Source organism: Rhinichthys klamathensis, unplaced genomic scaffold, assembly GCF_029890125.1.
Source record: "Rhinichthys klamathensis goyatoka isolate OS25496 unplaced genomic scaffold, OSU_Roscu_1.1 h1tg000007l_1, whole genome shotgun sequence".
Classification (NCBI taxonomy): domain Eukaryota; kingdom Metazoa; phylum Chordata; class Actinopteri; order Cypriniformes; family Leuciscidae; genus Rhinichthys; species Rhinichthys klamathensis.
Genome location: NW_026606560.1, coordinates 1,455,465 through 1,475,841, shown reverse-complemented (window position 1 = coordinate 1,475,841; position 20,377 = coordinate 1,455,465). Strand labels below are relative to the sequence as shown.

Below are 20,377 nucleotides of genomic sequence, written 5' to 3'. Positions count from 1 at the left end.
GCAAGAGGAATCAAACCCTTGAATATTTTTAAGCTTATTATGTTTTTCTTTTCCATGCATATAACAGTAACACATAAAAAAATGTTTCCTAAGTGTTTCAGCAGAAAACGAAAGGCTGGACATGTTTGGCAAACTGATGCAAAATATTTATTACAATTCTTTTCTCCGATCTTTTCATTGTGATGCAGTAGTTTATGCCTGCTTTGTCTCATACAGATACACCCATACAGGACACCTTTCATCTTCTCAAATCTGTAAATAATGTTATCAAAATAATCTTAATCTTCCAAAACTCACAATTTTTTATTCTTATATTTTTTTTTTTACAATCCACCCTGAATATCAAGGCTGCAGAAACAATATAATGCAAACAAAAGAAGAAGAAAAAAAACTATTTATGTGGGAATTTTTACAGCTGTACCAAAATTAAAAAAGAAACTTAAATCTGTGATAAAGCAATTTTATACCCTATCAGAAAAAACAAGGTACAAAAAAAAGGAGATGCACAATTTACACCAGCAGTCCCTCATGAAATAAAGAACTTTTAAAGATGGATCTCTACTTCACTGCCAGCAGCAGGGATAGAACTCAGCTCCCAAAATGAACGGTTTAAGGAACAACATAGCAGAACAAAAAGTGCAAGCCATCTTACTGAATCCCTCAAAGAAAGTTCACAGTCATTACAAACCAGACATCGGATTAATTCCTGCATTGTAAACATTACATAAGCCCAAAAATGTTTAATGCCTTCTATATTCCATTGGGTAGATTTTATTTGGGATTTGTGAGGGAATAAGTTAATCAAACCTTTCTTGTGTTTATTGAATACCTTATCAATACCCTTATCAATCCACATGCAATGAATGTAAAGCTTTTGAAAATGATTGCCACAGCATTATTTCTATAAGCACGAGAACGCTTTTTATAGAACTCGGAAATGTTCAGGATTTCAATATGGTTTAAATCAAACAGCTTTTAGGTTATTCAGGAAAAAACCCAACTTTTATACCATATATGGGCAAGAAAGACAGTCGGTTTATGATTTTTTTAACTTCAAAACAGAACCCAACATTAGTGAACTGAACATCTGTATGTTCATCTGGCGTACCAGAACGCAACATAAACATAGACCCTTCCATCCAAACTTTACCTTTATTCAAAAACCAGTTCCCAACAAACTCTTCCGCAACTAACTTTTAAACAAGCTTTAAGGTTTTTTCTCACATGTGTACTTGGCAGACATATGAAATCAGGTATATTAGTATGATTCTGCAGAATGAGAAGCGTGAAAATGAGCAGGGTTCGCTGAAACTGGAGCCAGAAATGGACTGATGTTCTAGCTGCCAGACTGCATGTGACAGTCCATTCAGTGTTGCTTTAGTTCTTCCTTGCTGCGGGGATGACTGGCTTGAGTTCATTTCTATGAGGGACTGGGATCAACGTCGCAGTCAGCGGCTCACAATGATTGTTTCATCTTAACACTAATGCTACGAATTGCTTTCGCCAGAAAAAAGAAAAAGAAAAAAAAAAGCTTTTAGAAAGGTGTCAAAGCCATTTTATAGAACATTCAGAATGATGTCATATTTCACGTTAAATCACGGTTATAATTGGTGTTATTATTATGAATTAGTCTTTTTCCCAAGCAAAACAAAAAAGATCTGGTGGAGGGGTGCATGTGGCTTTCTTTGACATTTCTAGTTCAGGATAAAGAACAAAAAGCAGACAAGGAGAGAAAAGACGGGGATGGGGGATCAAACAAAGACATCGCCTATGAGGTGATTTCTTTTTCTCTCCGCCTGGGATATGACCGATGTTCCTTGTCCATGAAAATAATCTTTTCTCTCTTCTTTTAGTTTGAAATAACTGGGTGTGATGGAGGAGACAGATTGAGAGAAAGGGAAATGTGGGGGTGGTGGTTAAAGCCACATTAGGTATCATCATCATCAGAGGTCTGGCTGCTACTGCTTGTCTCAGATTCGGAGCCCTCTTCCAGGCCAGGGTTTGGGGTGTTCCTCCAGGTTAGCAGGGCCACATTACGTGGCTTCAAGAGCACACCATTACGCCCAAAACCAATCTTCTTCATCTGACACAAAAAACACACACATAATTATATATATTTATTTATGAACATTTATTAGAGGATCAGCCCCATGAGATGAAACACGTCGTTTTCATGGGGGTCCTCAAGATCATGTCCAAACAATATATATATATATATATATAGTCAGTCACTCAAGACGTTAACTATCCACCTTTTTCCTGGTTAGCGAATTTACCCATGATTCATAGCGGGTTTGAACCGGAAGCCGGTTGTCCTTTTCCGGTTCGAAGCTTTATGAAGATTAGGCGCCGCTCGCTCAGAACGCCGCAGTGATGTGCTGGTTAGAAAATATGTTAAATAAGTAGGGCTGCCCCTGCCCGTGCACGACTGAAGTTGGGTTGGAAGTTATATACTATATGGGAGAGAATGCTAAACCATAATGGGCGTTTTCGTAATATATTGACTATTCTGCATCACAACGCACGCATAAAGCTTGCCACAAAAAAACGGCAAAAGTAATGATTATGCATGAAACATTTGAATTGTTTATTAATAAACTAGTGTTTTCTGTAAGTGTCGACTGCAAAGATAAATTTGATGATGCTGACTCGCCATGTTCGAAGTAGAGAACGTGCCTATAGAGAGAAATGCACACTTCATACGAATTACCCTATACATAAGCAGAGAGCAGCCCATTTTTGCTCGTTTTTAATTATTTTGTTTAAAAGTACATATTTCAAGCTTTCTGTAGATATACTTCTCATGTATGTGAGGCAAGTAACTTATAGCCTGCGCTGAGTTTCGTTGATTACTAAGACGCGCTCCAGTTCACGCGGCCGCGGCTCCGTGTCCTGTATATATTTGCTGCTTATTTATTAGTATTCCAGGCAATTTGTTGATAAAACATTGATTAAAATGAAGACACAATACTAAACTAAATTCACTTTATTGAAAGGCTTTCTACAAAACAAAACTTAATAAGTGGTCAAAATGTCTGTCTGAGCCATTCCAAATGTTTTCCGATATATTGGGCATTATGATCATATCTGACTCATCCCATGCGGTTCCCTTTTCATATAATCAACATAGATGAAATAAAAAATAAAAAACATTATATTGTGAAACTTACATATAAAACCAGGGTTCCTGCACACTTTTGAAAGTCAAATTTAAGGCTTTTTAAGACCTTTTTAAGACCTGAGGAAATCAAAATTAATACCGTACATTAGGGCTGTGCAGTATTGACAAAAATATATCTTGATATTTTCAACGTTTTGTTGATAATAATTAGATGATATTTTACTGATTGTGTTTTTGTGCTGGTGCCATGGCTGGTTTAGGTCTGTTGTTGACAGCTGCCTCACGAAGATATTCATATTTTTCATATTCTATGCAGTGGTCAGTTCACAGCAGTGACAGAAATTAATATTTTAATTAAGGGGCAATATTTGCCACCTTAAATTGATTTTTTCAGGGGCATTTTCACCTATATATGGACATTTTTTCTAAACTTATTTAGAGTTATGCATCACCTTTAATGTCAAATACTATCATTCAAATTAAATTATACAGTAATTATACAATAATACTTAATTATATAATAATCATACAGTACCACTGTTACAGTCAAATTAAATCATTTAATCAAAATCCATCTTTGCAGTGCAGAGGCGACAGAAGCGGCATCAGAAGTGGCATTAATTTATTTACACTCCATTTACAACTGCATAAATAAAGCTGAGATATATATTTTTAAATCAATATTCAATATTTAAATATGAAATGATTTCTAATTTTAACATTTTATTTAAATGGTACTTTAAATATGAAACCGCAGCGGCAAATCACTGTCTTAATAAGTGAGTTGAGGGAGTCATTCATTCAACCGATTCGTTCAAACGGCTGATTCATTCGGGAAAGAAGCAAGTGATTCGTTCAAAACGCGGATTTCAGTCAAGAAATCATCGCTGTCGGTTGCATTTTGAAATTATAGTCGGCGAAATAAAGGGAAAACAAACAATATTGACAATATTGTGTCTAAAAAGTAACTCAATGTTAACTTATTGTTAATTTAACTGTTGTATAACATAAATATCACAATTGGAATTGTGCACGGGAAAACGGCACTCTTTCTGATGTGATATTCTAATATAAGAACATAATATGATATAAATATAAGACAAAAACTAACTTGGGGACATAAGTTACACTGCACACATCACGCAGTGAAAGCACAAGAGACAAATGCGATGTCAGCTCGCAGTGCCTCGTACATTGTTAAAACAATGATTACAATATCATAAAAGACAATACACATCGCACACCATACGCACATAAAGAATGAACTTACAACTGAACTGACATTTACGACCTCTCTTCTCCTTCTCTCCTCTCGCGTGCAGGAGACAGTTATGCTGCCGCGACTCGCGAGTGACGCGAAATGTCACGTGAACTAGCAAATCCACAAAGATAGAATAATAAATAAATAAAAATACGTACGCTTATTAGATGGTTTTAATGTGGAAAGCTTTTAGATATGTCTAAGTCAAAGTGTCATCTAAAATTTAAGACCTTTCATAAGTAAAAATAAGACTTTATAAGACTTTTTATGGCCTTAAATTTTAAAAATCTAATTTAAGACTTTTATAAACTTTTTAAGGATCCGCGGGAACCCTGAAAACGTATGTTTAGTTTTTTTAAAACTTATATTTAAGCATCACTGCTCCGCTTTGCTCATGTGCTCTGGTGTGTAGCTTATAGCCTATACATGCATGTGTGCGTGATGTGATGGAGGGGTGCGATTTTCAAATAATAATTGAATAATACCCAGCGATCTTCGATTATTATTTTTGCTTGAAATGCCCATCCCTACTGTTAACGTATTAGGCGTTTGTTAACAAAATGGTGCGGAGAGACATACACCTTTTTCGTATGCTTCAGTTTTAGCGTAGCTAACCAAAAACGTCTACTCTCTAGCATTGAATACAACCGGACATGGGCATTCTCTCCTTTTTATCTTATGCTCAAAGCACCCAGTTTCTAAAAAGTTTTTTTTAATCTTCTTTTAATTGTTAAAAAAACCAACAACAGCAAGTAGAGCCTGAACTCATTCTCTCACTGCTAATACAGTAACTTACGAACCGGAAGTAGGCAACCGGAGTCGTCGTCATGGCGGCGCGCATTGTTTAGAGCAGAATAAGGTGGATAAATGTCCATGATGCACTTAATTTTAAGCAAAGAATAAAATACAAATAAAAAAGTGACACTATATGCATTTCCCATACCTGTTCAGTTTTAGCTTGAAACTCTTTGAGTTCGTCTTCAGTGAGGGGCTGGAAGTTGTCATCATTTTCTGGGTATTCTTGCCACCCCATAGCCTTCAACAACCTGTCAGAGAGGACCCACATTTGTGAATATGTGGATTACGGATGTTGTCTTTGTGCGCAGATCAATTTGTGGCTCTGTTTAAAAGCCTAGCGTGCTGCCTATGGAGGTATCATTACATCTAAAGTGTGCTTCCAAATTATCAAAGGTGGCATTGAAAGTATCCTTCATGAGGAAATCAAATCTCAAATAAACTCCAATGAACTGAGTGAAAACAAATTATTGTGGTTGAACCAAGGGAAATTTGCTTGCAAATATGCTAATTCATTTTTTAAATTAATTAAATGCATTAAGATTTTTAAAAAAATGTATTCCATTATCAAAAAGTAAAAATGCATTATATTATCATAAAATTAAAACTATATTTTTATGCTTTGAATTTTGCAGTGCTAGCTGACTTGTGAACTCAATTGTCTTCCACATGCACGAGAAGTGCCATTTGTATGATATATGTAGTTGCCCATGTAAAGCATTCCAAATCCGTCACTTGCGACATACCATTTAAGCTATTAGAAGTCATTTGCACATGTAGACGAAACACTAGGTTTTGGAACTGAGCTTATATGTGTCTGATGTGTTGAAGTGTTTGTGTATGAGATTGCTCTGACCTGTGCTCCGCCTCCAGAGAGCTGGACAAGTGCTCTGGGTCTGAGTCACTGAGAGAGTGGGAGATGCCATTCTCATGACTCTCTCCAAACTCTTTTGGTTCAGGGGTGCTTCCCTCTCCCTAAACACAAAGATAAAATCACAAACAAAGGCTTTAGCAAACACAAATATGAGGCAGAACAAAATCTATCAACTGCTTAGTGCAGTGTTGTTATTGTTAACTAAAACTATTTCTATTACACCCTGATAAAGGCCTGTTTGGGCTGATGTGCGTTGGTGTTTTTAAAGAAGTAGCCCCTCTAATAAAGGCTTTTCATACCAAAATCTATGAAAGTGCTCTCATTTTGCAAGGAAATATCCACTAAATATTTCCAGAACACCCATAGTTTTTCTTTTTTTGAGTACTAGATTTTTTTTCTGCACTATTAAAGTGTTTTTGTTAATTGAAATAAAATAAAGTTTAAATATTAGATGAAAAACTAAAACCTAAATGAAAATTAGAAATGTTGTTTTGGAAACTAACTGAAATTACATTTTTAAAACAAGAATATGTATATATATATACACACACACACGTATTCTTATTTTAAAAATGTAATTTCAGTTAGTTTTTAAAAATGCCTAGAAAAAGTAACATAAAAAACTAAAACTAAAATGAGAACAAGAAACATAAAAACAAGATAATTCAAAATTTTAATACATGCTATATATAAATATTAAAATGACACTGGCTTAGTGAACACAAATTGAAACCATGAAAATAAGCAATAACTAATGCATCATATTCAAGCAGAGAAACACTATAATCATTCATATTGAATAGTTGTGAAAAACTAGAGGCTGATGGCTAAAATAATGGCAAAAAAATATTACTGATGCAAGCGTGAATATCTGCGCCAATCTTAAAATAAGCAAATAAAGGCAACTGAATCTGCTTATTACTACAGCTAACAGACAGCAGATCAGAGATGAACACATCTGCACCTCTGCTGGAGCTCCTGGGCTGTGGCAGTCACTCATATCCCCGTTTCTCTCATCCTTTAGTCCACGCAGGAACTCACTCTTACGGTCTGTGCTGCGGCGCATCAGTTTTAGCCTTGAGGGGGTGATGTCTATGGGAGGGGTGGTGCTGGAGGGTGGCTATGGAGGGAGGGAGGGAGAGAGAGAGAGAGATGGAAAGATAAATATAAATGCTGGGTAAGCAGACATGTTGATTATTGATATTCTCCTATGGATAAACATAATAACATTCTGATGTTTAATGAATATTGGAGAATGCAGAGATTATGTAGTAAACATTTTTCGTTCAATCACCATCTGTTTGTGTATTTGGCATATGTCCACATTGTACAATGATACAAGGAAAGAATTTGTTGACATGAAGCCAACCACTATCATATTATTTAGGAATATCAGGTAACAGTTCCTTATTGGCAAGAGATTAAAAGGAACTTATAAAAATTTACCACACAAAAAAACTTTTCCATGTTGATAATATTTCACTTGATGGGTGGAACAACAAAGATAAGACACTGATGTTAATTCTCCATGCAGCTAGCAAAGGCTATAAGAAAACAGAGCCACCTATGTGATGGAATCTTTAAAGATCCAGACTCTTTTAGAATATGGAGTAAATGGACTGAATACATTAAACCTATAAAATCAGACTTCTATTGATTTGGAAAAAAAGATGTTTATTGAACGGTAAATGGTCTGCAATGTAGTTCCTTTAATGCTGGGTTCAGACTACACGATATCAGCCCGAGGTTCGAGGTGATTCGTAGATGACAATTGGGCGTCAGGAAGCAATAAACCATTTTATCTTTTATAGCGTTTCATAGTGGACGACAACCGACACCGCATCTGTGACACTTCACAACGTCCCGAGAGAAAGACTAGCATGTTTTTTTTCCTCCACAATGGGTTCTGTCACATCTGTCACAGCTCTTTCATACACAGCTTTTAAACATGGCGAAACGAAAGAGAGATGATGGTATTGGTGCTGCCTGGTGGAACTATGCAATGGAGGACAGCTTCTTGGAGCTATGGCAACAATACTCCATACTGTCCTCTTTGTCCAATCCTGGAACGTGTCCAGTGTCGGGTTTTGCTTTGGTAGCCATTGTTTGTTTACGCTCTTGTTACTAGTCGCTAGTTCCACCTTCTTGATGACATCACATGTTGTTAACTTTTTCACACGTAAATGTAAAATATTCTGGGTGACCCCCAAGCGTTAGTTTTTCAAGGCGACCGTTATTTAGAACGTGTCCCTTTATTGTTTCCATGGTGACGCGTTATTGCTCGTCACGTGACACACCGCAGCCACAAGAGCACTGAATGACTGATGATCTGCTTTTATATCATTTTTCCTTTTTTATTAAAAATATTTACAAATTTGTTAGGTATAGCATGAAATATCGGTAACACTTTACAATAAGGTTCATTAGTTAACATTAGTTAACTACCTTAGTTAACTTGAACTAAGAATGAACAATACTTCTTTAGCATTTATTAATCTTAGTTCATGTTAATTTCAACATTTACTAAGACGTTATTACAATCAAAGGTTGTATTTGTTAACATTAGTTAATGCACTGTGAACTAACATGAACAGCTGTATTTTTATTAACTAACATTAACAAAGATTAATAAATACTGTAACAAATTAATTGCTCATTGTTAGTTCATGTTAATTAATACATTAACTAATGTTTTTTTTTTTTTTTTTTTTATTCATTTAGCTGACGCTTTTATCCAAAGCGACTTACAATTGCTATATATGTCAGAGGTCGCACGCCTCTGGAGCAACTAGGGGTTAAGTGTCTTGCTCAGGGACACATTGGTGTCTCACAGTCGATTTGAACCCGGGTCTCTCACACCAAAGGCATGTGTCTTATCCACTGCGCCATCACCACCCCATGGTTCATTAATGTTAACTAATGAACCTTATTGTAAAGTGTTACCGAAATATCTGATATTCCGATTGTCAAAAATGTGCAAGTGGATGTGTTTTGTTGTTTAAACACCTTTATAGCGATCACGTTAGTTGAGCTATATGCGTGATGTGTGCCGCCATGTTAGTTTGTGCCTCAGTTCATGGAATCGGATCTGTTGGATTTACAACACGTGAATTCATCCACTTCTCCCGAAATATATGAAAGTAAGTGGCCGGTGAACTGGGAGAAGAATAGAGCAAACTTTAAAGTTACTTACACAATGTGTCTCTGATATGAATAAAACATGTCGTTTAATTATAATGGAAAGGATTATTATTGCCGCTTCCAGACATCAGTGTGTATTTTACAAACTCTAAATGTTTTGTTTTTAGAGTACTTATGTGAATTTAAAAGTCTGAAACCTGAAATAAACATTATGTGCTTGAAAACTCTGAATAGTTGATATATGACAAGTGCCGTTTAAGTCCGTCTCTGGCTCAGCGCCAGCCAAAATGCGAGAGCACATTTGAATTTAGAAGTTGATCACGTGATGCACTGACCGTTCTAATCACACCTCCAGGGACCAGCCAAGACCGGTGTGATCGTACGTGCGAAAGGGTTAAAGACAGCAAAAGATGATTGGTCATAAAGAAACTTGTTGTCTGACATGTTTCTTGTCCATGACAACAAAAATGTAGGAGTCAAAATCACATACTCGGACACAATGACTATTGTAACAGACAAAAATATCATGTAGCCTGAACCTCGCATTAAAGTTTTAAGAAAGCAGCTCCCCATGTTTTACTGTGTAATATAGTCGCTGATAAAAGCGGTGGGAAATAAAACATTTGGAAAATTTAAGAATGGTTTTATGCAAGATTCATGAAATACATATCTGGTAACGATTTTGTAAACGTATTAATGTTCTTGTTTTATTATAGAATAAAGCAATAAGCCCCACAAAGCCGTGTTTTACAGTGAAGGGCGTTGTTAGGCACCACGCGGAGCAGAGTATAAATATATACCCTTTTATAAAACGGTTACTCCAAAAAAAATATTCATTTTAATATTTATTTTATTCATAAAATAAACACCAGCAACAAAAAATATAACATTATAACACATTTATTCCTCCGCCAAGCAATGTAGTTCCAAAGAGGTTGCCAAGCAACAAATGCAGCAACAAATAAATCACAAACGGCAGTTGTGCAGTAATACCAAAGAGTATAGAACAGTGGTCTCAAACTCGCGGCCCGCGGGCCATTTGCGGCCCGCAGGGTGATATTTTGTGGCCCCCTACTTGACATTAAAGTTTAATGTTAGTGCGGCCCGTCGTTGCGTATGCCGCGTTTAAAAAAAAAAAAAAAATTTTATTTTTAAAAACTTATGGGCTACCATAGATAGTCTCGTGACACGGTGGGTTTGTTGTCAATAGTTGTCATAGACAACCGCGAAGTACAAACATACTGCGCCTGGAAAAAATGAGCGCGTCGCTTCAATTATGAGCGCGCTTGCCGCGCGCCTACATTTGAAATAACGAACTTGAGCGCGCAAAATATGTGAGCGCGATATGTGAACAGGCCCCTTGGCGAGCTAACACCAATCAGACCACGAGCTACTGGCAGCTCGCGAGCGACGTGTTGGAGAGAGACCCTGCTCTAAAACAATGTGAGAATAATCATTTTGAGCTTGTAATATGTGTCCAACAGGTTCATAAGGAGGTTTGCTTTGATTTGTGCAGTCAGTAATTTGAGACACTATGTGTAGAAAGAATTCAATAAGCCGGGCAGACATGACTGCAAATATTTGTATTTCAAAAGCAATAATTGTTTTTCTAAGTATAATAAAAGGAAATGTGCCTTCCAAAAAAAAAAAAAACATTCAATATCATTAATGTGTTGTATAAAGAAAATAAAAAGGACATAAGCAAATATAAATATCACAAATATGTGTTATAGACAAAGAAAGTTTGTAAAAATGAACTTCAACTGTCAGAAGGACAGCTCATAAAGAACCAATCATGTACAGAAAGGTATGTTCAAATTCAGAGGAACAGTTCAGAAGAAACGTTAATAATAAATATTGAGAAGATTGGATCAGTTGTGCTCCTTTTTTGGAATACTTGAATACTATTTTTTTGTGGAATACTTGATGCGGCCCAGCCTGACCCCGACTCTACCTCCAGCGGCCCCCAGTTAAGTTGAGTTTGAGACCCCTGGTATAGAAGAACAAGAGGCGAAACTCTGATGCTTTTTTGGTAACAGCCACTAGGTGGCGCTTCGGTAGCGCGGCCGCCATTTTGGGGTGAAGATTCCAACTGGAGTTACTGGACAAACTCAGTAGCTGCGTTTACATGGTTCAATCGGAATGAAATCAATCCGATTGATGAACCCGAACACGGTGTTTACATGAACGATAAATAAAGTAATCGGGTTGATGTGCGCATTTATATGTCACAAGATTCAAATCGGAATTGATTTGTTGACATGCACACACTGCACGAATATGGCGCTGTTCGCGCATAACTATTCTCCTCTATTGGTTTTTTATTTTTTTTAAACAGCAGACTTAATATTTATCCGTCTCTGGTCATGATTTGGAGACGATGAGCATGAACCGTTTTGCCGTGCTGCTTACCGTAATTCCTCAAATAAAGGCCTGTGGCCTTTATTTACCTGAACTGCAGATGGTAGCCGGCTTTTATTTGAAGCAGGCTTTTATTAGAGGCAGGCCTTTATTTCTAATTCGCGATCCCCGCCCGCCCGCCCGCCAGCCAAGTTTCCATGGTGACGCGACATGCTTGGCACGTGTTCACCACAGCCAAAATAGCGCTGTATGACAGATGTAGCGCTTTTATTTCTAAAAAATTAACAAACTTGCTTACCATGTCATCAACTATCTTCTATTCTGACTCTCAAATCCGTGTAAGTGAGTTTGTTTTGTCGTTTAAAACCCTTTATAAATGATCTTGATCTGTAACGTGAGATGGGCACCGCAGTTCGGAGATTCCTGTTGTATTTGTTAAGTTACAGCGCGTGAATTCTTCAGTTTCTCCCGAAATACATGAAAGTAAGTGGCCGGTGAACTGGGAGAAGAATAGAGTAAACTTTATAGTTACTTACACTGTGTATCTGATATGAATAAAACACGTCGCCAAATATATTTGAATGGATTGTTATTGCTGCTTCCATAGACACCATTGTGTATTTTACAAACTATAAATTTATTGTTTTGCTATAAATCATATCTATTTAAATGTCTGAAACCTAAAATAAACATGTGGTTAAAAACACTGAATAGTTGTGATATATGACAAGCGCTGAGCGCGTCCGTCTTTGAGTGTACACTCATTTAAAGTGTAAGTTACCTATTCACACTATTTTTTCCCCGGCCTTAATTTGAGACCGGCCTTTATTTGTCCGCGTTGACCACGCCCCCGGCCACTATCAGAGGCCCGGCGTTTATTTGAATACCGGTCTTTATTTGAGGAATTACGGTATATTGATCACGCAGTAAAACCCCACGACCAGAACACTCATTTATATTCACTTTATTCAACAGGAAGAACAGCTCGTTCCGTGCGTCATACGTCATTACGCCATTTCAACGCCATTGCACATGCGCAGTCCTTTTAGTTTCGGTTTTCAGTCCGATCAAGTGTTTACATGTTCTCTCGATCGGATTACAAAAGGAGTAAACCACCCCTTTCAATCCGATCGAAATTTAAATCGGACCGAGCTCAATCGGATCGATTAAGGTGTTTACATGAAGGTTTTTTAGTCCGATTGAGCTGTCAATCCGATTACAAGTGTCCATGTAAACACAGCTACTGTTGCACACCCAAAATCAGAGAATCTCCCAGCCAAATCTTCTTAGAAAATTTCTTAAATTAAGCCATCAGTAAATTTTGTTCACTTGGTACACCTACAGTAAATGCTGTATTGTAAATGTTTTTTTTTATCAGTTGTGGAATCCAATCATTAAATAAACATTTGAGGTATTTTCTTGCTTTGAGTATTTCCATTTTATGCAACTTTACACATTTACTACTATTATTAGTTACCAACTCCACTAGGCCTGAAATATATTTTGTACGTTTTAATCCCCTGGATCATGCTACAAACATGATGATCTTATAGAACATGATGCATTGCTGTGTCTGTTATCCTATAATTGCCACTTTTGGACAGTGGCTGTGTTTTTTTGTTTACATAGTCTTGCTTTAACGCTCATTAATATAAGATAGTACTGCAAAAAAAAAAAAAACAGTTTACTGTAAAGCTATTCTATTGCTGTTATATATTTATTGTCCAACATTCCCAATTATCTGATATAGCATGTCATTTACTTAATTTTATATGTTGTTGTTTGTAATGCTAATACTTAAGTCTTCTACTTTTTTTCCCACAAAACCTTGTCTAAGTCTGTGAAAAACTGTTAAAAGGGATTTAATGATCACTAGTCTAGTGATTGTACGTTATTCTGTGTTGTCATCATTCAGTTTGGATTTGATCTTTAATGTACTTTTTTTTTAGTGAAAATAGTGACAGCAAGAAGCTAGTGGATAGTGATGGGAAGTTCAGCTCTTTTCAAAGAATCGGCTCTTAGAGCCGGCTCGTTCGCGAACGACATATCACTAGTGGACTGCCGAGTCGCTTTCACCCCAAAATGCTGGAAGCCAAGAGTAGCGCTGCTGCTGGGTGCTGGTGTTGCAATGGAACGTTCTATTGGCTTTCACTTCTTGTCAATATACGTTCTTTGGTAATACTAATGTAATGCGGTCACAGGTGTATGTTTGTTGAGTAATTTACAACGGCTTTGAACGCGGCTCAACCAATCAGAATCAAGGACCGGAACTATCCGTTTTATAAATAATAATAATTCTTGTACAATTTCTTGCATAACAAAAAAATTATTGGTTCTGACTTTTTAAAATGACTCAGCTTATTGATTTAATCCCAACCAACTAATAAAAAAAAACAGCCTCCATGCCTGACTGTCATTTTACCTCTTTAGAAGTGCCATGGGCAGGTGCACTGACGGGTGTCAGAGGTTTGGTCACAGACACAGGGCTGGTGAAGGCTGAATCCCGTCCAGAGAAATGCAAACCCACTTTAGTTTCCCTTCCATTGGGTTTCCATGGGCCAGACTATAAAAAAAGACAAAGGTTTTATTTATTAAACAAAAAAGATACAATTCGCCCTAATATAATAAAACCAAAATTAGAAAAAACTTCACCATAAGTGATGTGATTCAATAAGCTGGTGTAACAAATTACAAACATCATGCAAGTACTATTTTCGAATCCCCTAGCTCAGTACCTTGGTGGGGGCAGTGGCAGGTTTGGGCACCAGATTCTTGTAGACACTGGGTCCAGTGATGGGGACTTTAGAACCATTGGCGGACAGAGGGCCAGCACTGGCAAAGCCAGCTGAGAAAGCAGCACTGGGGTCCTCCTTAGACACTTTCTTAATGACCAGCATCTTAGACATAGGCTGCTTAGCACTAGGGGGGTTCTCTGTAACAGAAGTTGCAAAAAAAATGTTCAGAACAAACCAATAAATGTACCAATATTTTAATTCTATGCAACTGGAACATGGTGACTCAATAAACAAAAGCAACTTTACCCCATACTCCTGCTGGAGTCCCGATAGCACGAGGCTGACTTGCTGGCTTTCCAGTTGTCTCTGGGTTCAAGGAGGGCTAAAATTCATATGAAAACAGACGGCATGAATGCAAACTAACTATGCAGTCAATTCATTAAAAGGCATGTAACGAATGACAGAAGTAAACCGCTTTAATGACATAAGCAGTGAACTCATGCCTGGTAGGGGAGTGACCTCAGTCACTACACAAGTAAACAAACTCAAGAGGAAAAAAATACTTACAAAATCCTCATCAACAAACTTGAGCTTGTCATCATTGCGCTCCTCATCAGAATATCTGTCCTGATATGAGCCACCTTTGCGTGGATGAAAGTTTCCATTACGTTGTCGGTGGCCTCCTTGTCTGTCCCTTTCACCTCCACCACGTTTGATATGCCTAGCATGGTGGTGGTGAGGACCTTCCTGGCCCCTCGGTACCCCATGCCAGCTGGGGGTCTCCTTCCACCCTGGTCCGCCTCCCAATCCCCCCTGACTCCCCTTCGCAACACCAGAGTCTACAGAGTCATGCCTCAATAGAGATGGCTGCTGCCACCCATCACCTGAAGAGAAAATGAATAGCTTTTACACAGGGCAGGTCAAAAATCAGGTTAACTCTACATGAGGAGGAAGTTAGATGCGTGTTCAGCAACCTCCAGGGGCTCTTAGTGGGTCATTGTTGAAGAAGCCATCAGAGGAGTTGTGTCTGCGACGGTTAACTCCCGGCCGGCTGTCTCCGCGGGGAAAGTGCTCTCCATGCTTCTCAAGGGGGGCAGCAGGGGACTGGAAATAAATAAATAAAATCACAGACATATTAAACAGACAGTTTTTACTTTAAAAAGCTTATTTTAGAAAAGAATGATTAGGGTCAAGAGAACTAAGAGAGTCCTTTGAGTAAAGCTGTCCTGATTTCTTAATGCACAGTCAATACAAGTCAACAATCCATTACAATACCTTGGCGGGCTGAGGCGTGGAGAAGTTAAGCCAGGCAGGAACAAAGTCATGCTGCGCCATTTAGGTCCAGTGTCTCCCGTCAGTGGATGGAGGCATCAAACCTCATGGCCTGAACTGACAATGCAAGCAACAAACATCACGTCACCATAATCTACTACAAATACCTCCCATATCCCATTAATGCAAACACATTTAAAGTCAGCATGAAATGGAAATTGCAATTGTGTTTTTTTATTAAGTATTAGTATATCTGAGTGAAACGGCTTTAACTTAAAAATGTAGGGTGGGATTTGATTTTGACTGAAAACAGAAATTCCTTTGCTAATTTCTGCAATTGTATCATGTGAGTGACCGGTTGGTGGAGGGGCAGTATTGAAACTCATCATCTGGCCATTGGACAAACTTATTGCCCAGCATTTTGCGCCAGTGTAAACATCATCATTCTTGATGTTGTTGCGAGGAGGAGGGGACATTAATGTTTTTGATAAAAGATTACAAGGGCATATGAAACAATAATGATGTGCATGGATAAATCATTTATAGTAAATACTGCAATATTCCATAAAAAACTCTTTGAAAGGTGAGAGTCATTTTGCATTTGTTGCTGCTAAAATTTCAGTTTTCAAACAATTTTGGAATGTACCCCCATCAGCCAAAGGTCAGGAAAACAGATAGTCTTCACCTGAAACTCATGTCATTGGTTGAGCCAATGTTGCAGAGTCAGGCTGAAGAGAATAGGCTATGTTTTGAAAACACCACAGGGCCAGCGTTTCCACATTTCGGAGAAATCAACCTACAAATGGCTTGCAGTTATATTTGCATTTTAAAGGTGCTAAAAATTGCATTTTAAAAGGGCTAGAAATTATGTTTGGAATACCATGCATAAAATATGCCCAACCACTAGACAAATATTACTGAAAAATGTGTCTTTAGAAATCACACCTGTGACAGCCCTAGGCTCTATACAGAGTGAAGGAGCTGGCCAACATATTTGAACCTATCAGAAAATCACTTGAGTGGACGGGTAGGGTTTAAGTGGAATACATGATTGAAGAATTCTAGGAATATCGAGTAACAACATTTTGATTTAAACATTGAGGTGAAAAAAATGGGGAACACTTTACAATAAGGTTTCATTAGTTAATGAACTAATAATGACCTGCACTTAAACAGCCTTTATTAATCTTTGTTAATGTTAAGTTCAACATTTACTAATGTTAACAAAGATTAACAAATACAGTAACAAATGTATTGCTCATGGTTAGGTTAAATACATTAACAAATGAAACCTTATTGTAAAGTGTTATCAAAAAATGTATTTTAAAGACAAGCTAGCAGTTTCTAGGTTAAACGTTAAAACAAAAAACACTGTTCTGTTTTATTTCTCTCTTGGCCTTGATATGAATGACTGTATTTGTTTAGATTTATCAAAAACAAACTTGAAAACAACTAATTCTACTGAATGGCAAATTTCACATTTCATTACATACTGTAAGAGGGAACTAATTCAGAGTGCAAAATAAACAATACCAAGGAACGTTCTAGCTAAATGTTGTGGCTTCTTACCCCAGAGACAAAGGCTCTGTAGTTCGATGGCCCTGTCCTTGGCTGTGTCTGTGTAGAGGGCCCAACCAACGCACTTTCACAGGCTTTGAAGCCTCAGGACAACCGCAGCTCCTGCCACAGGCAAACTCCAGTTTCCAGGAAGGTGCAAAGAAGGGGATGGAAGTGAAACTTGTGCAGCCCAAGGTAAAATTGTTAGGTGATGGGAAAGATGGTGACGTGTTGTTTTTGATCAATGGCGTGTAGTTGTGGACAAGTAGCGTATGCGTTTGATCTGTAATGCCAGAGTGACCCTCCACGACACCCTTAGTTCAACGACGATGACTGTGTGCATTCAGGGTGACCGAATACAAGTCCAGTCTCTTATTCTGGGGGCTTGTGGTAGCAGCACGTTGTGCCTGCTCTGACACTCAGAAACTCCTTTACGAACTCATTTTCGGCTGAAGACACACACAGCGACAAAAAAAACGGAGAGTGGGTTTGTACCACACAATGCTGGTTTGCGGAAAGTGGTGATCTGAATATATTCACCTCATCAAAACAGCGAAGGTGCTACGTCAGGGCGAAAAGGGGAGGGGGGCTGATTTGTCACATCACAATAGCTAGAAGTGCTTTATGTTATAAAGTCATGAGAATTGCTTTAGCCTTCAACAGCTCATACTTTGGATACTTCAGTGAACCAAACAATGAAAACTTGACATCTTTAATTATCGGCCCACATGGCTGATAAATGGCTGGTGAACCAATATCACGTTAGGCTACCGAAAAAATTGGAAGTAAATATGATTTGCCTCCTAACAACACTTCCGATCTTCCAGTTCATCAAATTAGAAGAAACTTCCACAGGTGAGTAACTTGAAGCCAATTTGCACAGATTCTGGTTAAACACGATGTACCGTGCATTGGTGATTCAAATGAAACTCAATGACAAAACACAAGCGTCCAGGTGCAAGCAAACCTTGAACATTCACTGTGAAACAACAGGTGTACTCCAGATTGTATTATTGCATGTTGGGAGATCTTGGGTCTCTTAAAATCCTGCAGTCACAAATCCAACAGGTCTTTCTTCCTCCAGATCTTCACAAATAATCTGCAGACCAACTCTGTAAAATAGCAAGCAATATTTAGATCAATTTATGTCATATATATAGACCAAAATTCATGTTCATATGTCCCAAATGCTGTCTTTGAAACAACCACCAAGGCATAAAAAATGTTTGGCAGGACAATAAGCTGCCTTGACAGGTTACAAATGTGCTACAACTACTTTAAAGGAAATAAACATTCTGCTCATTATTTACTCATCCATAATCCACATGTTGTTCCAAACATGTATGTTTTTCTCCCTCAGAGGAAAATGCAAGATAATCGGCAGAATGACATTTTTTGTAACAATTGACTTACACTGCATGGAAAAACAGTGAAAGTGAATGATGAAGACTGAGGCTGTCAGTCTACTATTATGCCAAACATCTCTTTTTCTCATCCTAAAACCATACAAGTTTGAAACAACAAGAGAGAGAGAGAATTATGAAAATAAATTTGAGTGAGCTAACGTTACCCTTTTAACGTGGCTAATCATCTCCTTACCAGGGACTTTATATGAAATATGGCCATACATGTTCTAACTAACATTACAGTAAGATAAACAATTTGTTTGTATAATGCAAAACAAAATAAAGTGAGGGAAACTAAAAGCAGGGTTAAGAGTTAGCTGTAGGATATGAAAAAGAATTGACTTTGAGGAAATATATTTGAAATAATAGCAAACCAATACTTAGTATGCTCGTCCAAACGTTCTGGCGCATACAGTAGTTCAACATACCAAGACAATTTCGCAAATTACGAGTAAATAGTAATTCGTTTTACTACTTGCTGAACACTCGCTAGCACGGCACAGCTAGCATAGTAGGCCATTCGATGTGTGCATAAACCTTTTAGTCCACGGTGACTGGTTAAATTTAAACTTTTCAGAGCAAAGAAACTTTTAGGCATAATTAGACGGCTACATAGGGGTGAATTATAACTACTCCGACTTGTGTCGTGACGAAATACATGTTGTTTTAGCCACGGCGCGAACTAGGCTAAGCTAGCATCCCGAGCAGGAATAAAGTGTTGTAAAATGGCTCCCTCTCGACACCAAACCAACCAAATAAACATTTCGTTATACACCTACCGTTTGATCCCTTGTCTATCCCAATAACTTAATCGAAGACAACGATGCGCCGCTTGTCAAGTCAATTTGACAGTTTGGAGGTTGTCGTATATCTGATTCTGTATTTTGTTTGTGTTTTTAATCACACTCGTTCCGACTTTGCCAATCCGTCTAGCTTGTTCCTGTCTACTTCTGCACAGACGAGCTAATCGATCGCAGAGCACAACGCGCTCGACGCGTCATAACATTTCTGTCCCAGCTCAAGCCAGCTGGAGGAATTAGTCTCTCGAGAGGGCTTGAAACACACAGAGCGCGGACTTTTTAGGTTTGCAACTACTCGTGAAATATATTGAGTTAAATGGTTACAAAAACTTATGTAAACAACATGGCAAAATGGGCGGAAATGCAAATGAGCTCTACCAGAAAGCATTTCTTGAGTCCACGGTGTCTGATTTCACAGGCATTTGTACCTATGATTTGTACACGTGAAGTAACGAAAAAAATAACCAGGTTGGCGTTCGTCTATACAGAAAGCACAATGTTGTCACCTAAATCTAAAAAGGGATGGGTTTTCATGACAACTTTGCGTATTATATTCTTATATAACGTGCACTATCTGCTTTTTCAGAAAAAAATGAATAGACATTTCGAACAATTCATAAACGTCTATTTGTAGAATCAAAATTGTATGTGCATAACATACCAAATAAGGTAAACAGCACATTCCTTTTTTTGTACAAACAGTACGTGATGTCATTCGGCCTAATGATACAAAAATATGAAAAAAACTTTTAATTTGGTAAATAATAATTGGATATAATAATACTTAAACAAGCCTTTATATTTGTGCTTTTCTTTGTTGTTCAGACTACATAATTGTATCAGATTGCATACATTTTGAATAATAAAATCTGATATATATAGTGGATTTGAATAAGGTAAATTCATAAACAAACATCGTGAATAAATAAATAAATTTGAAGTGTGAACATAGCTATGATAATGACCAACACATCATATAGACTATTCGCTATCCTGTTCTTTATATTACAGATATACACCTTCTGTGCAATGCTCTGTGCCAGTATTCTTCTCT

General features: G+C 37.6%; 1 protein-coding gene across 1 annotated transcript; it reads right to left on the bottom strand.

The window, feature by feature from the left end:
• Positions 1-769: 769 nt before the first annotated feature.
• gpbp1l1 (GC-rich promoter binding protein 1-like 1) lies at positions 770-19,531 on the bottom strand. Its single transcript, XM_056259331.1, has 12 exons — positions 19,303-19,531; positions 17,130-18,229; positions 15,564-15,677; positions 15,263-15,392; positions 14,856-15,172; positions 14,595-14,670; positions 14,289-14,485; positions 13,976-14,116; positions 7,016-7,171; positions 6,034-6,152; positions 5,326-5,428; positions 770-2,083 (listed from the first exon to the last, which is right to left on the bottom strand). The coding sequence occupies exons 3-12, from the start codon at positions 15,621-15,623 to the stop codon at positions 1,928-1,930; spliced, it is 1,455 nt and encodes a 484-aa protein (XP_056115306.1). The 5' UTR covers positions 15,624-15,677; positions 17,130-18,229; positions 19,303-19,531; the 3' UTR covers positions 770-1,927.
• Positions 19,532-20,377: the final 846 nt, after the last annotated feature.

Excerpts from the sequence above, each read along its gene's own strand:
- gpbp1l1 (XM_056259331.1), bottom strand. The coding sequence starts at position 15,623 with ATGGCGCAGCATGACTTTGTTCCTGCCTGGCTTAACTTCTCCACGCCT. Across the intron at positions 14,486-14,594 it reads GACTCCAGCAGGAGTATGGG|AGAACCCCCCTAGTGCTAAG; the intron begins GTAAAGTTGCTT and ends CTTCTGTTACAG. Across the intron at positions 5,429-6,033 it reads TCTCTGGAGGCGGAGCACAG|GTTGTTGAAGGCTATGGGGT; the intron begins GTCAGAGCAATC and ends CCTCTCTGACAG.